The 15,005-nt window shown below is 35.1% G+C and overlaps 1 protein-coding gene across 1 annotated transcript in view; it reads left to right on the forward strand.

Moving 5' to 3' along the window:
- The first annotated feature begins 1,172 nt into the window (after positions 1 to 1,172).
- FANCC (FA complementation group C) overlaps positions 1,173 to 15,005 on the forward strand; it is a 61,394-nt gene continuing 47,561 nt past the window's right edge. Inside the window, exons 1-3 of the mRNA XM_062513356.1 lie at positions 1,173 to 1,337; positions 2,886 to 2,973; positions 8,586 to 8,680. Of these exons, the coding sequence (XP_062369340.1) occupies positions 1,173 to 1,337; positions 2,886 to 2,973; positions 8,586 to 8,680 (348 nt within the window). The remainder of the gene's footprint in view (positions 1,338 to 2,885; positions 2,974 to 8,585; positions 8,681 to 15,005) is intronic.

The raw sequence follows: 15,005 nt of genomic DNA on the forward strand, positions 1-15,005 counted from the left end.
TGGCTCAGATTAGCATGCTATACAAATCCTGTGTTTGTAAGGGTTAGCTGTATAAAACAAGCTTGGGTTGAAGGGCTGCAGTAGAGGTTTATTTTTTTTGTTTTATAGCTTGCAGTGATACATATTAATTTGTTTTTGTGCCATCTATGAGTGTCTGAATTTGTCTCCAAGTGGGCAACAGTTCATTTCTGAAAATTGCCACCACATTCTGTTAATTGACAGTTGTCCTTACAGTTTTGACAGAAAAAACAATGATTGAAAGGCTGCAAGAGCTCATTTGGTCTTTCAGCCTATGAAGTATTTCTTTAAGAGAGATTTGAAGGTTGTTGTACTGCCTGCTGTGCTATTATCTGTACTTCTGTCAAAGAAAAATATAATAGTTAAGCAGAAGAAAGTGCATGCTGTTTTTTGGTATCTTTTACTGGGGCAGTATGTCATTCTTATCTTTCAAAGACCAATTTTTTTAGAGTGAAGTGTGGCATAGGATGTTGATCATTTATGGTACAGCTTTCATTCAGAACTGGGTTATATGTAAAGCTGCATATGGTTATATTTTTTCCTTCTTATTTATATGGTATACTAGGAGATATACTAGAGAGAAATACTAGGAGAATACTATACTAGGAGAAATACTAAATTTGTTAATTTCTATTAAGGAGAATACTCTTTTTTCACATAGAACTAATGATCAATTACAAATATAAAAATTACAATGAGCAAAGTCCTCCTAGTGTTTTTTGTTTTGATTAAGCCTTATTTTAATGTTTCCATTTGTCTTGGAACAAACATTTTTAGTTTTTCATCCTGTGTAGCCTTTAAACAAATGCATGCTCAAATTATTCTAAAATTCTGAGTGAAATATTGATGATGATAAGTTTAGATAGGAAAAGCCTGAAACAAATCTGTTTGTTGCATTTATTGTAAGATAATTTACTGATTTCTGAGCCCTCTTTGCAACTTTGTCATGATGAGGTTATTAGTTTAACTTCTTAATATTATAAATAGAATTCCCAGCCTTATGAGATGTAAACACAGACACTCCCTACACCCCATTCTCATGTGCATACAAAAAAGGTAGCAGAAATCCCTCTTTGTATATTCATTCTTGGTTTGAAGCCAGTGTTCATTGCTGCCTGATGTGGAGTTGAAATCTTTTTTTTCAGGATTGTGGAATGGCTCAGGACACTACAGTGCCCAAACTGAACTTTGAATATTGGTTGGATAAAGCTATTGAATGGGGTCAAGCCACTACACTGGAATCCCAGAAGGATGTGTGTCTTCACTTGCCCCAGCTCCAGGAATTTCTGCATCAGCTTTATGAAACAATAAAACATTTGGTAAGTGACTATAGAAGGAAGAGTGACCTGTTTGGAAGAGGCTCTCCGAAACAATCTGCATCATGTTTTGACAAAACCAGAAGCTAACAGTAGCAAGAAGGTTTGTCTTGTTGACCTCAGGTACTGCTGGATGAGAGGGGCAAGCTGGGGAAACAGTCACAGGTAATAGAAACAGGAGTGTTTCCTGTCCCTAATTTATTGTGAAAGGGGCTTCTTCTTCCTGATTGGTTGATGTCATGTGAAGTTTCCCAGCCAATGCTCTAGCCTCTTAACAAAACTCTTTCAATAAACAAGAATTTGATTCTGGTTGTCACGTCATAAATTGGATGATTTAAAGGCCTTAACATGCAAAACTGTAACTGATCCTTTAAATCTTAGAAGGTCTGCTGACATGTTAACCCCAGTGTTATGGCACACACAGTGAATTCTAGCAGCATGGTCAGACCACTGGCATAAGCTGCTGCATCTTCTGTTTATTAATTTAATTATTGTCTGCACTCATTTGAGTAAAAGTAACTGTTCATTTTTAGTTGCTAAGGTGTTTTTCTGAGCATGACTTTTTCATGTATATATTCAGTATAATGAGCTTTAGAAGTAATGCCATACTGCATTATGGCATAAGGCTTGCTTCTTCTGCAAGTTTTTTTTTTAAATATTCTTATCTGTAGACTGTAGAGTGAAATTTGTTTCTGAACTGACTTTTAATGTTAAATTTTACGTGAAATGTTTAGGGGGAGTGGATTTTCTTCCCATATTTGTATTTCTTTTTCATTAAAGCAGAAAAAAAAGGTTGCTACTTCATGTTATCTGAGGCGTGGCCTGAAATGGACCTTGTGAATATGGCCCCCTGAAGTCTTGGTCTAGCCCAAAACATGAGACAATGTAAGGAATTTATTGTAGTAGCAGGAGATAGTTATAATTCCTGCTATTTGCATGTTATCTCAGCAAAACACTATTTTTCAAAGCCTTCATTTATTAGATAGTAAATCTACAAAAATGGAAAAAGATTGATTACACAGGGTTGTATACAAACCAAATTGTTTACTACTTTTATAGTGAAGCTGCTTTCTATTTGGTTAGAAGTTAAATGTCAGTTTCTTACTGGCTAGTCATTAAGGTAATTTAAAGAAAGCAAACAAAAGCAACAAAGGTAATTTTATGCAGTATTAGGTGTTAATTTCTCCAGAAACTGTAAGACATTGTATTATAACAATGACAGTCAACAAAAATATGTGTTAATTAGGCTTTTAATGCAATAAAATCTTACATTTGCTAGTTATTCATACTGATCTGCTTGCTGGGTGTGAGGCAAATGAACGAATTTTCTAATGTAGTTGAGTATTAGGTAAGGAAATTATGTAAGTTTTAACTTACTTGAATGATGACATTATAGAAAATTTCCATACCTGCAAGGTGTTTTGCTTTCAGAGCATTTCACAGTAAAATCATTGGGATTGCAGTTTACAGCAATGTGTATCATTAATGTTTCTCTTAATATATTTTTGATGTGCTGTATATTTACTAATTTTTTTTGTTTGTATATTTTAGCAGAGTTCCACTGTAGCAATTCAGCAGTTCCCTTTAATTGGACAGCTTCTAGGACGTCTCTGTTGGAATCCATTTGTTATAGGATATGGTAAGAATGTGTAAAGATACTTCTGCAGCAGTTCCATGAAATTTATTCTATAGAAGTTAGGAAAATAAGAGTTGTTATATACTATGATTTTTTTAAAAAATACACATCATTCTTTTTTACTGAAGTAAAATTTTGAGATGAGAAGGTTATCCGTGTTATTTAAAATATGTGGCCTTCAGAAATGTTAAATTCACTTTTGGATCTAACTAATTTCATGGTTTAGTTACAGAATCTTGGCTTGGGACCAGTAGGTTTTAAACCCAGTGAATGTCTATGTGCATTATGATTTCCATTCTCATTTTTTGTTTTATTGATTAGATTTTGCTGGAGTCTCAAAAAGTACAAAATCTAGTGCTTCAAATTACTTTCAACAGAAGTTTCTTTCCATATGTATCCGAATATTCTATTATATATGCTAAAATTAAAAAAAAAAATTCTGATATCCATATTTTCTAATTAGTCTATGTTATTATTGTATTTGTTTTATTGAATACTAACCATGTATTTTCCCCATCTCTCCGTGCTTAACTAGTGAAAATGCACATAGCATGTAAATTAAAACAGTAAAGTAGTAACATAGGAAAAAGGCAAGTGAAAAAAGAAAATGCTCTTACTGGTGGTGAATATATTTGTGAATGAGAATGTAGAAGAGAAAATAAATTTGTCACAGCAAACTGTTGTGAGGGAGGAGACACTTCTTGTGCTATGTCATCAACAGTTTTGATACATTTTTCAGGAACTGAGATGTTAAAATTTTGATAAATTACTTGGGACCTCATTTAGGCAGAAAACTGATTCTGAGCTTCTCTGTGAGCCCCTTAAAATAACTTTTTGCCAGTCTTTTGCTCTTATTACAACTACAAGTTAAAAAAGGGAAAAAAAGGTGAAAAAATCCAATTATGTCTTTTCTGCTTTGTGCTTCCTTTTGGGGAAATATGGAAGAGAGCAATTTTTTTTTTTTAACCAGAAGGCCTTATTAAATCAAGCACAGCATACATCTTCTGTTTCGGCTTTCTCTTCTAGACAGCTCCAGGCACAGGCAAAATGAACTTGTCTGTAAAACACATAGGAGATGTGTATAATGTCAGCACTTCACATCTAAAAGGAAAATTTGGGAAGGAACCATCGGTTTAAACATCAACCACTTTTGCAGAGCAGCAAATATGTGCTTTTTGAAAAGGTTTTCATACTTTATAGATGTATTTTTACAATTGAGAGGTTTCCCTTCTAATCACAATTTTTGACTATGTTGGTAACCACTGATGTTTTACACGCAGCTCTGCTTCTAAGTTTTTGTTTGGAATATGCAAGTCTTCAGATGATCAGTTTTTCTGAGCTGACGGTACATTGTCTTGTAGAAAGTAGCTTCACCTGTATTTGTCATCAGAGTTGAAAGCCAACTGTGTCTGCTTTTGGCTCTTTTTCACAAAAATCACAGCAATACATTCTTGGTTTCCTCTACTTCTTTTTTATGTGTTCCTTCAGCATTTTATTAAGCTGCAAAAGCACTTTTTGTGCAAATAGGTTGTTACCTCTGAAGTTTGCTCGACAGTGACTCCAAGTGGCAAGCAAGCCAGTTCAGAGAACTTTTACTTGCTCAAAATGGAATCCTTCACTTTAATGCTTCAAGATTTTCTGACATCAGTAGATCTGAAGATGTCTGTTTATACATTCTCACCACTTCCTCTTCTTAGAACCACCTGAGCACTCTTTTGACTGGTGGCATTTTAGATTCAGCAGTTTTTAATTTTGTTTGGCACTGGTTCTGAAGATTTTCTTTAAGATGGTGCTGGCTATAGCAGATGCTGACTCTCAAGTGGGTTTCATGTAATTTCTCATTTGGATAAATAGCTCACTCAAGCATGTGTCTGAGACCAGACCACCCTCACAGAAGAAGGAACTAATTTTGTTCAATTCAGTCTTTCATACTAATAAATGGAGAAGGAATAACATTATACTTTTGCATCATGTCCAAACCACAGTACCTATCACCTTAGATGAATTTCTGTTGGTGCTGGAAGCTGACATGGCTGACCACTCAGTGCAGGAAGCATAGTCTCTGAGGGAAGATAATCTCCTCATAAACACTCCTGAGGAGGAGGTGACCAAGTTAGCCTTATTTAGAATGCTAGTGTGACTGAAGCACGACTGAAGAAAATCTCATGGCTTTACTTGTGGTCCTGAACCACAAGGGGTACATCAGGAATTCAGTCTCGGTTAGGAATTCCAGTGGTGGTGGGGTATTTTTATATTTTTTTAATGTATTTTTTGTTTGTTTTTGTTTTGAGGGTGGTTTTTTTTGGGGGGGGGAGGTGTGTGGAGTGTTGATTTTTTTGTCTTTTTTTTTTTTTTTTTTCTGGGCTGTGTGATTATCTTCTCAGTAGAACCAAATGTCTCGAATCCCAAACTAATTCTATGAAGGGGAGATTTCTTGGTGGTGGCTCTCTGTCAGTATATGTATGTGAGCATGTAAGCTTGGGAATGGATTAATTTTCACAGAAAGTTCAGTTTTAGCTAATCCACATTTTCTGTTATGTTTCAACAAAATTGTACAACAATTTCTGACTGTAAGATTAAGGTTTTCTTTCTTCAATCTGGCCACAGGGTATTTATAAACTGAATGGGCTTAGGATGATTGAGACTAGATATGAGAAAACCATAACTTTTTGTTCTTTGTTTATGTTGGTTTTGTATTTTTTTTTTGTTGTGAGATTTGCAGGAAAGACGTACAATATGATAATGAGGGTTTGGACTTTTGACTGGTTGGTTGGTTTGAGGTGTTTCAGTACTTTTGTTTGTTTCTTACTTTCTTTGGTGTTCTTTTCCCTTTTTTTGCTTGGTGGTTTTTCTTCTTTCCTTTTTTTTTTTTTCCCAAAGCAGCTTCCAGGCTGTCTAAAATTTCCTACAGAATTTTTTAATTCCCTTTGTTGGAATACAACATTAACCTCCCTAAAGAAGTCCTGTATATAAGTGGTAACCTTTTTTGAGCTGTAATTTCCACCTTAGAGGTTTTCAATTTTATTTCTGTGGGTGTATTAGTTGGTTATTCGGGTATTAGGAAGCCTTTTATGTCATAGTAAGATCAAATTTGTATTTGTTTGTTTGTTTGTATCCTGATAATGCTTTTCAGTGTGTTATCATGATGATAGGTTTTCCATGGAAATCACAGTTGCTTGAAAACTGGGAGGAAAAAATCCACCAGTACATTTTCTATGGCTCTGTGTTTAATCTTTTGATATGATTATCTTCTGCAGCTGCTGTAATTATTTTAAGATCTGTCTTAATCTTCCCATCTTTCATCCCCTGTTCCAGGGCAGCTGTGAAAACAGTGAATCAAGAGTTTCCCTCAGAGTGTGTCTTGGGGTATATCAGCAAGAGGATTGTATGGGCCCTTTTCCTGTTTTTCACAGGTCTATGGGAGGCTACCTCAGTTTTGGTCAAAAAAGTAATTTTTTGAACTAGGAAAATCTGAAGTTATACCTGTTCCTTGTTTTTTGGAAACTTTTGGCTTATCTATGAGTATAGGTTGCTTTCACTGGGGATGAAATTTGATTCTATCTGTGTTAATCTGTATATAATCATATATATGGCAAAGTGTGACAACTCAATTTATCTAGGCTTTATTTTCATCCTTTGGTTTTCATCATACTGATTTGCATTTTTGACCAGCAGCAATGCATGCAAAATATTTTATAGTATGCAGCAAGTCATCATGTGTAACAAAAAATCTTATCCAGAAATCTATTCAAGCAGTTATATGTATTGTCACCTCTTTTCTTATTTTTTTTCAAAAGAAAACCAAAATTTAAATAAAATGACTTATTGATGTATTGTAGACGTATTGAGTCAAAAGAAGAAATGTGTGTATATACTGTTTGAGATAAGAGGTTGGACTTGATGTCTTCTTCCCTGTCTTTTTCTATTTAATTAAAGGGTATGCCAAAAGCCAGACTTTATAATCAGGCAGTGTTTTAGTCTTAGTAGTTAAAATGTTTAAAATCTTTATTTTCCAATAAGGAATTGGCTATGATTTAGAAACTTAAACAAATAAACTACTCTTTGTTTATTTTTTTCCTCCTAGATAATATCATATCAATTTAGATGGAAGGTGTTTTTGAAGGAGATAGTTGTCTATTAGTGGTGATGTCTGAATGCCAGTTGGATATAATCAGAGTTTAAGAACTTCTGCTGAGCAGTAGATGTGTTCTTTAATGCCAGCATTACAAAACCTAGGAAATTATTAGCCTTGTAAAAATCCATATTAAAACAAATCCCCAAACACACGATGGTAGAATACCCAAACTGGGGTCAGTTAAAAGTGTATGCTTGGGGAACCATTTCTGTTGCAGAGATGTTAGTCAGTGGGAGGTCAGTAGTGGCCTCCGGGCTTGTTGGACATTTATTGAGGAATACTGGTTTAAATCACTGTTAACGTCTCTGGTCACCTGGTGAAAATACAGGCATTACTTAATGGACCCTTTATTTTTTCCTCAGGCTTTCCCAACAAAACACTTCTAAATAATACTGTTTATTACATCCTGGATAGCAAATACATAGAAAACAAAAGAAATTCCTCAGTCAGCTTGATAAACAAATTTTCTCACAGTATCATTTCTGAAACTGGTAGTATCACTTATTTTTATTATTTTTAACACGAAGCTTTTGCTTGCTAAGTGAATATTATGCCCGAACTACATTGAGTTTTCAGAATTTTTATTTCAATCACACAGTTTTGTTCTGGCATTAAATTCAGTGTAGAACATCTTGGTATGTGCCAAAGAGCATTAGAAAAAAAGCCACCAAAGTGTATTGAAAACAAAGTTGTGGGAAATAATAATGAGTTAAATGGCTCTTCAGCTGCTTACTTCAGATAATCAGCCACTCTATAATAATATCTGTGCATCTGAGAAGTGAGAGTTCTGCTCATTTTATAGTAGATTCAGAAAGAAGATAACTCATTTCAAACAGTGGGATAGAATTGAGTAAAACACAATCTGATCCTGAACAGAAAATCAGAATAGGATTTTTTTTGCATCATTGTTTAGCTAGCTGTCTGCAGAAATGTAATTTTCCTGAGGCATAGAGACTCTTCCTGTATTTTTACAGAAAACTTGGTATTTTACATTTTGGTTATGAATAACTTCATACTTCACAAACTGTAGTTATTCATGAGTGAGCATATGTGAGTTGTGCAAGCTTTAGACACAATGTAATAAACTTATTTTACTACTGTTGACTATTGTCTGTTGTTCATGATATTATTTATATACTGAGTTGAAAGTTCCTTGAAGGTAGCTTCATGTATTATCTATATGAATTAATTACTAAGTCCTGCAAGTTTCTTAGGATTATCTAACTATTGTATAGATTCTGAACACTTTATAACCTTTTAAACTGCTGTTGAAGGAAATGATTACACAAGATGTATATAGTGATTGATGTTAAATGTGTGGTATGAGTCTGGTAGAATAGAAGCACCATGAGTTGAGGCTGTTATATAGGGCCTCAGTTTTGTGGATGAACGGGGCATGTTGTGTGTAATTCTGTCTGTGTTTTGTTTGGGTTTATCTTTTCCCTCTAAGTGTATCTTTATTTGCTTTTTTCCCCTACAGATGAAATCCAGAGGACTCTGATGTGGTGCTTATGTTTTCTTTACAGCAGTGAACCACAGAACGCTGTGGAACTGAAGGCAAACAGCTGGATACAGGTAAGTGAATGAATCCTTCCCAGGACTGCTTTGAATTAAATTGATGATTTAAAGGTGCTACATCTATAGCATAGACACACTATCATTCTGTCATTTAAGAAACTGCTCCAAACACAACTTGCATACATATTATATTGAATTGCATACAATCCTAATTATAACACAGTCAGTGATAGTCTCATTTTAAATCTTAGAAGGATGAGGTATTTTACATTTGATAGTTTTGATGTTTTTAACCTCCTAGATTCACTGGGTCTAGTATTCTTGAATAATGAGCAGCAACCTCAAATCAGAAGGGAAGCAAGTGTTGCTATTAAAAATTAAGAACCTTTCAGTTAGGATAAAATAAATAACTTGGAAAATTTTCATGGTTTGTTTTGAAAGCAACTTATATTTGTTCTGTAATTCTATTATTTTTTCATTTTGTTTAATCTCCTGCCTATGAAGAATTTAATTGTATCCAAACATTCTTCAAAGACAGTCAGAAAGGGAAAGAATAGTGCTTGTGTGTGGATTTATGTTTAGTGACTTAAAGAATAATGAATCTCTAATCCCAAAATTACAGTTTTGCATTGCATATCTGTTAATATTTTACATATTTCCACACTGAATTAACAAAGCTCATCTGCATGTGAGTAGCTTGCAGTGCATCAATGCTTAATGTTTTACATTGCTGACTAAAAATTTGAGGGTGCAGTTCTGTTGTACCCTTCATTTTTCCATGGGCCCATATAAAAATATGGTAAAAAATAGAAATTGGATTGTTAATACATATATTTTTAATCTTTTAGTCCTCACAATTTGTGAGAATGTAGCAGCCTCATCATTTTTTATGCACAGCTCTGCTAAAGATTAAGATATTTCTAGATTTCTCTAAGTAGATAATTTCTAATTTACTAGTTTATTTTGCATGTCAGATTATCTAGGTATGCATGTAATACTAGGATGTACAAATTAAAATAATTGATGGTGATGACTATGCACCTTTTTATGTGGGTAAGCAAGTATTGTTGATTGAAAAGCAGTAGTCTTAGAAATATGTTCTTACAGTCTTTTTAGGTGGCCTTGGGTGCCTGTGCATACCTGTTTAGTGGGCTGTACCACCTACCATGAAAATTTGAATAATTTAAATACTAAGTAAAATCACCGTTACTTTTTTCTGTCTTTAATGTTTTTCAGGAGTCTTTTACTGAGGTTAGTACACTTTTAATTCAAGGTGTGGCATTGCTTGAATGCCAAAGAAAAATGACACAAAAAAGCTCCTCTGCCTTTTCTAATGTAGTCTTGCTGATTCCTTGTATTCTTAGTAATAAAATAGAGAGGCAAAGTAATATGCAGTTAGTTATCAAACAGAGCAAAAATGTGTCCATTTTGCATTTTAATAGCATAACATATATGCATGTATTAATGATGCATGCTAATAACATATGCATTAGTGATGTTAAGTGGTGAGGGAGAGATGTACCCAGACAGTGAAAAAAACAATTATCGTAATCTACAACATTTGACTCATCTCATTCATGTAACTGAAATGATGGTGTTGCTGATACAAGAAAAAGTGTCAGGTCAGCAGAACAAACAGTTGGAGATGGATGGAAGGGGGGATTGCTGCTTTTGTCTTATATTGAAACCGACACGTCAAACTGCCCTGTGGTCTGCAGAAATTTTTCCACCTACTCCGTGTTTCAATCACCTGTAATAACCACTGTGTCTTAATGGGTCAAGAGTTAATCTAAAGGTTAGGAAAGAGGGCACAGAGGAATTCAAAACACAAACATATCCTACTAGCTATTTTTATCATTCAGCACTTAGGTGGCTGCCTAAAGTGGATATAGACTAGAGTACCTGGGATTAAAAGAAAGTGTATCATTAAATTGCTTTCTATAATTAGTAGAATTTCTTCTTAGGGAAGAGAATGACTGCCCAGTGGGCAGCATCACAAAACCTTCTTGAAGAAAACCATCACAGTCCTGGTCATCACTGTAATTCTAGCCACTAGCAATTGTGACACAATAAGAACTATCATTTTTTTTGTTTTACAGAAGAACCTAAACTAAATGTTCTGCTGCTCTTGAGGGTTTTCTTCTGACATCTGTGATAATGACACATATTTATATTTATTTAAAATATTTTTTTTATTTTATATTCAGAAAACCAAAATGTTCCTGTTGAATCTCTTTCCCTTTGCTTTTATAGCCATGTGCATTGACTATGAAGGTACACCTTGGTTTTTTTGTTGTAGGAAGTGTGAGTTCCTGAGGAGTACTGGGGCCTTTCAGTGTATCTTTGGCTAAGGTCATTGGTAGGAAGGCTGATCTCAAGTCTTTTGTTTTTAGCTACTAAAACAGTATTTCTGCATTTTCAAAGTTGCAGAAAATGTATTTAATGTATTTAATGCTAGCTTACTTTTTAACTTTCCTGCCATTGTCATAGAAAAGCTGTGTTGTTTTTAATGGTAGCTACCCACTTGAAAATGCATATCACTACATTTCTGAAACTAAGGTTGTGCAGGTCTGTAAGTCCTTTAAAAGAATAAAAGGTGAAAATAAATTTATTGGCATTTAATTAAAGTGGGTAGGGTAGACTGCAGTGTTTTTAAGGATTGGTTGCTACTTAAAATGGTATATATTGCTGGTTTTGTTTGTGATTTGGAGCATTAATGTTGGAATCCAGGTTATCTAGGTCTTTTATAAAGCCAAGCACAGTACAGGAAGCCAAGATACATGCTGTCACAGATTTCTCACTAATAAAAACAATCATGACCTGGTGGAACCAGTCTCTAAGAAAGTTACTTAGTTTCTGTAGTTCTGCCTCTGAGCAGAGATTTTTGGAGCTGTGAAGTATGTGGTTTTAAGATAGACTTCTCTGTGATGGCTAGAATAGCTTCCTTTCACTGCACATTGCTCTTGGAATGACATTGCTGCAAATGAGAGCTTTGCTGAAGCAGGTTTCCTTTTTATTAACTTGGCCACACCTTCTTCTCTGCTCTCAGTTTATAAACTGTGTTTATGAATTGTTTATGCCTCTGGAATTTATTTCCAATCCTACTTTTATTGTATTGTGTTGTAAGGCCATACATACTTATGAGAGTGTTACAGTCCATCTCTTTTCATGTTGGATAAAACAGAAAGTTAATATTATTTTTAAAATCTTTGTCTTCTTTTTTCTTTATTTTTTTCAGATTTATTTTTTTCAGTGCTTGACTATTCCTTAAACAAATGCAAAGTAACAAGACAGCATATACTTAACGTATATTAACATAAACCCAGGAGTGGAAGATCTCTAAGGTTTACCCTGTCTTTTTAGAGATGTTTTTTTTGTCTTGGCCAAGTTTCCCTTTCTGAAAATGTGTAGTTCTGTACAAATAGCAAGTCTGTATCCTGTGTATGGCCATATCTATCCCCATCTTTCTTATAACCCCCTCTAAGTACTGGTAGGCTGCAGTAAGGTCTTAAGTAAGGTCTTTTAAGGTCTTCAGATAAGACAATTGTGTCTTTTTCTTCGTCTGTTTTATGGGTCTAAGTTGATGTTGTAGGATATCTGTCTTTTTATTTGCTAAAGGATAGTATGCTGAATATGTGAGGCAAAGTTGGAAACTGGACACTGTTGTTTGTAGAACATTGTAATGAAGTTGAACACAATAAAAACATTGTTGCTTATTATGATAGTTATTTACTAACTTAGAAACTGTGTATATTTTTGTAGACCAGTAGATGGCATTCTTCATGTTACTTACACTTACACGTATCTTAATTTTATATTTGTACGTACACAGTTTTCAGTTTCACAACATTCTAATAAATATGCTTCCAAGGAAGGCTGAACTTTTTTTAATAGTAGTCTTAAGTTTAGAAGCCAGTTTCCTTGATGCCCTTGTTGTGTGGCATTGTTTTGACTCTTAGTTTCTAGTGTTGGTTGCACTCATGAGAATTCTGTGTTAAGATTCCTGACGTTTACGGCAACAGTGCAAGATCCTCACCAATAAGAAGATTAATTTCATTATGTTCTTTGCTGTATTCACAGTACATTCTGTTGAACCGAGTTTTTTAATTTTTCTGCCCATAATTTTTCCACAGATGTGGGAGAATTCTGTCCATGTTTTCACTTGTTTTGATAGTGACTGATTCTTGATATTTGTGGGGGTTTTTAGTGCTTAGGGCTTTCTATCCAAGGATCTATTACATTAAAGTCTATGTGAATAAGTTTGTGTGGACACTTCACACCTTGGTTCTGAAGTAAGGGAATGAAAAACTAACCATGCAAATAGCTTGAGTAAAAAGAAGCATAAAGGAGCAGCTATTCATTTTCTCTCAATTCCTCCTTCTCTCACTGTTATAAAATTACAAGTAGTATTCTGAATGGCACGGGACTTTTTGTATTTCCCCTTCTTTGTTTTTCTTTATTACAGTTTCCTAGTAACTCATTTATCTATGGTCATGCTTTATATTTTTTAAGGACAAACTAGTCTATTCATTCTGAATGTTTGAAGTCTGTCTCTTGTCATATTGCTTGGTTTTCTGCTCCCATTTTTGAATTTATTGTGTTACCTTTTTTGTTTTACTGCTGCTGATTTCGTGCATTTATTTTCTGTAGGCGTGGGGCTTTCCCCAGGATGCTGGGTACAACAAATCAGGCATCCTTTTGTGTGTGGTCTCTGGTTAGGAGCCAGCCAGCCTTCCTCAGTGCATTAGCCCAGGCATGGGAGCTGGCACCGCTCAGAGCCAGGAGATAGCAATCTGTTCCCTGAGTGCTCTCCGGGGTGTCCCACATGCATCCCTGCCTGCACAGGGATGGAACTCAGATGTTGTTAGGGGTTAAACTAATGATAATGTTGTTGTGGCCCTTCCCAGCCATTTCCTGTATGTGTTCTGATAAAAAGGCAGTATTACATGGTGGATTGCCAATAATTTGTTAAACTTTCTGTCGAATGGCCTGGATTGGAAAGGTCCCACTAGACCAGGTTGCTCAGAGCTCCATCCATCTTGATAACTTCCAGGGTTGGGGCATCCTCAGCTTGTCTGGTAAACTGTGACAGTGCTTTACTACCCTCACAGTGAAGAATTTATTCTTAATACCAAATCTGAGCCTGCTCTGTTTTAGTTTAAATCTGTTTCCCCTTGTCCTGTCATCACATGCTCTCATAAGAAGTCTCTCCATCTTTCTTGTAGGCTCCCTTCAGGTGCTGGAAGGCTACAGTTATGTCACCCCAAAGCCTTCTGTTCTCCAGGCTCATCCTAATTCTCTCAGCCTTTCCTCACAGGGAAGGTGATCCATCCCTTTAATCATCCTAGTGACCCTCCTCTGGATTCACTCCAGTAGTTCCATGTCCTTCCTGTGCTGGGACCCCAGAGCTGGATGCAGCACTGCAGGTGGAGTCTCACCAGAGCAGAGCAGAGCAGAGGGTGAAAATAAAAACTGAGAATTAGCTGTTGTACATTTATTTTGCTTTATCTTCAGCTGTTCTGTGATACGAAAGTTTTCCTTTCTTAGTTAAAACTAAGAGCAATCATTAAATAAATATGCCTCATAAAAGAGGAAACAAGAACAGTTCCCATATTTCCTGTTGCTAATGGTTGGCTGTTCTGGAGGCTTTTGTGAAAAACAAGGGATTCTGAGTAATTACAGGCTACTGATATTTTGTCATATCGCACTGTTTATGTTTGGAGTTTTTTTATGATATTCCTATAATTTATGATTGGTTAAAGCCTTGAAGTGCTGGAACAATGTATTTTTAGCGATGTTATTATGGTCTACAATTATTGATGTTCTTAATATTCACAAAAATTTTAATCCAATTTTTAATCCTACATAGGCTTATATCCTATGGAGAGGGTGGGAAATGCAGATTTTAATGTCATTTCTAAGTTGATGAGCCATCAGAATTGGATCCAACAAACCCCATTCTTAAAAAGTTAAAGGCTAACTCACAGCTGATAGATCGTAGTGTAAATCAGAATTTGGAATAAGTGGTAAGCTTGATGTTAGCAGATATAGACCAAAGTTGTGATTGGTTGTATTGATCAAGCACCAGTTAGACAATTAGAGCCAAAAGAAAACAAAAAGATTATGTCAGTCAAAGCTAAAGCATGGGAAGATAGAGTACTTTTTGTCAGGGCCACTTACCAAAGCAAACCTGACAGAAAGGGCAGAAGAAAAGGTGAGTTGAAAGGGCATGCAGTTATGCAGATCTAAAAATACTTGATGGAACTGAATAACTTTTGCCAGAAGTTGGGACAGTGGACCAAAAAAAACCCCAAAATAAACTCCAAAAGAATCTTCCAGTTCAGTAGAGTAGTTCTCAAAGTGCAGAACAAAGCTGAAGAGA

Source organism: Cinclus cinclus, chromosome Z, assembly GCF_963662255.1.
Source record: "Cinclus cinclus chromosome Z, bCinCin1.1, whole genome shotgun sequence".
Lineage (NCBI taxonomy): Eukaryota > Metazoa > Chordata > Aves > Passeriformes > Cinclidae > Cinclus > Cinclus cinclus.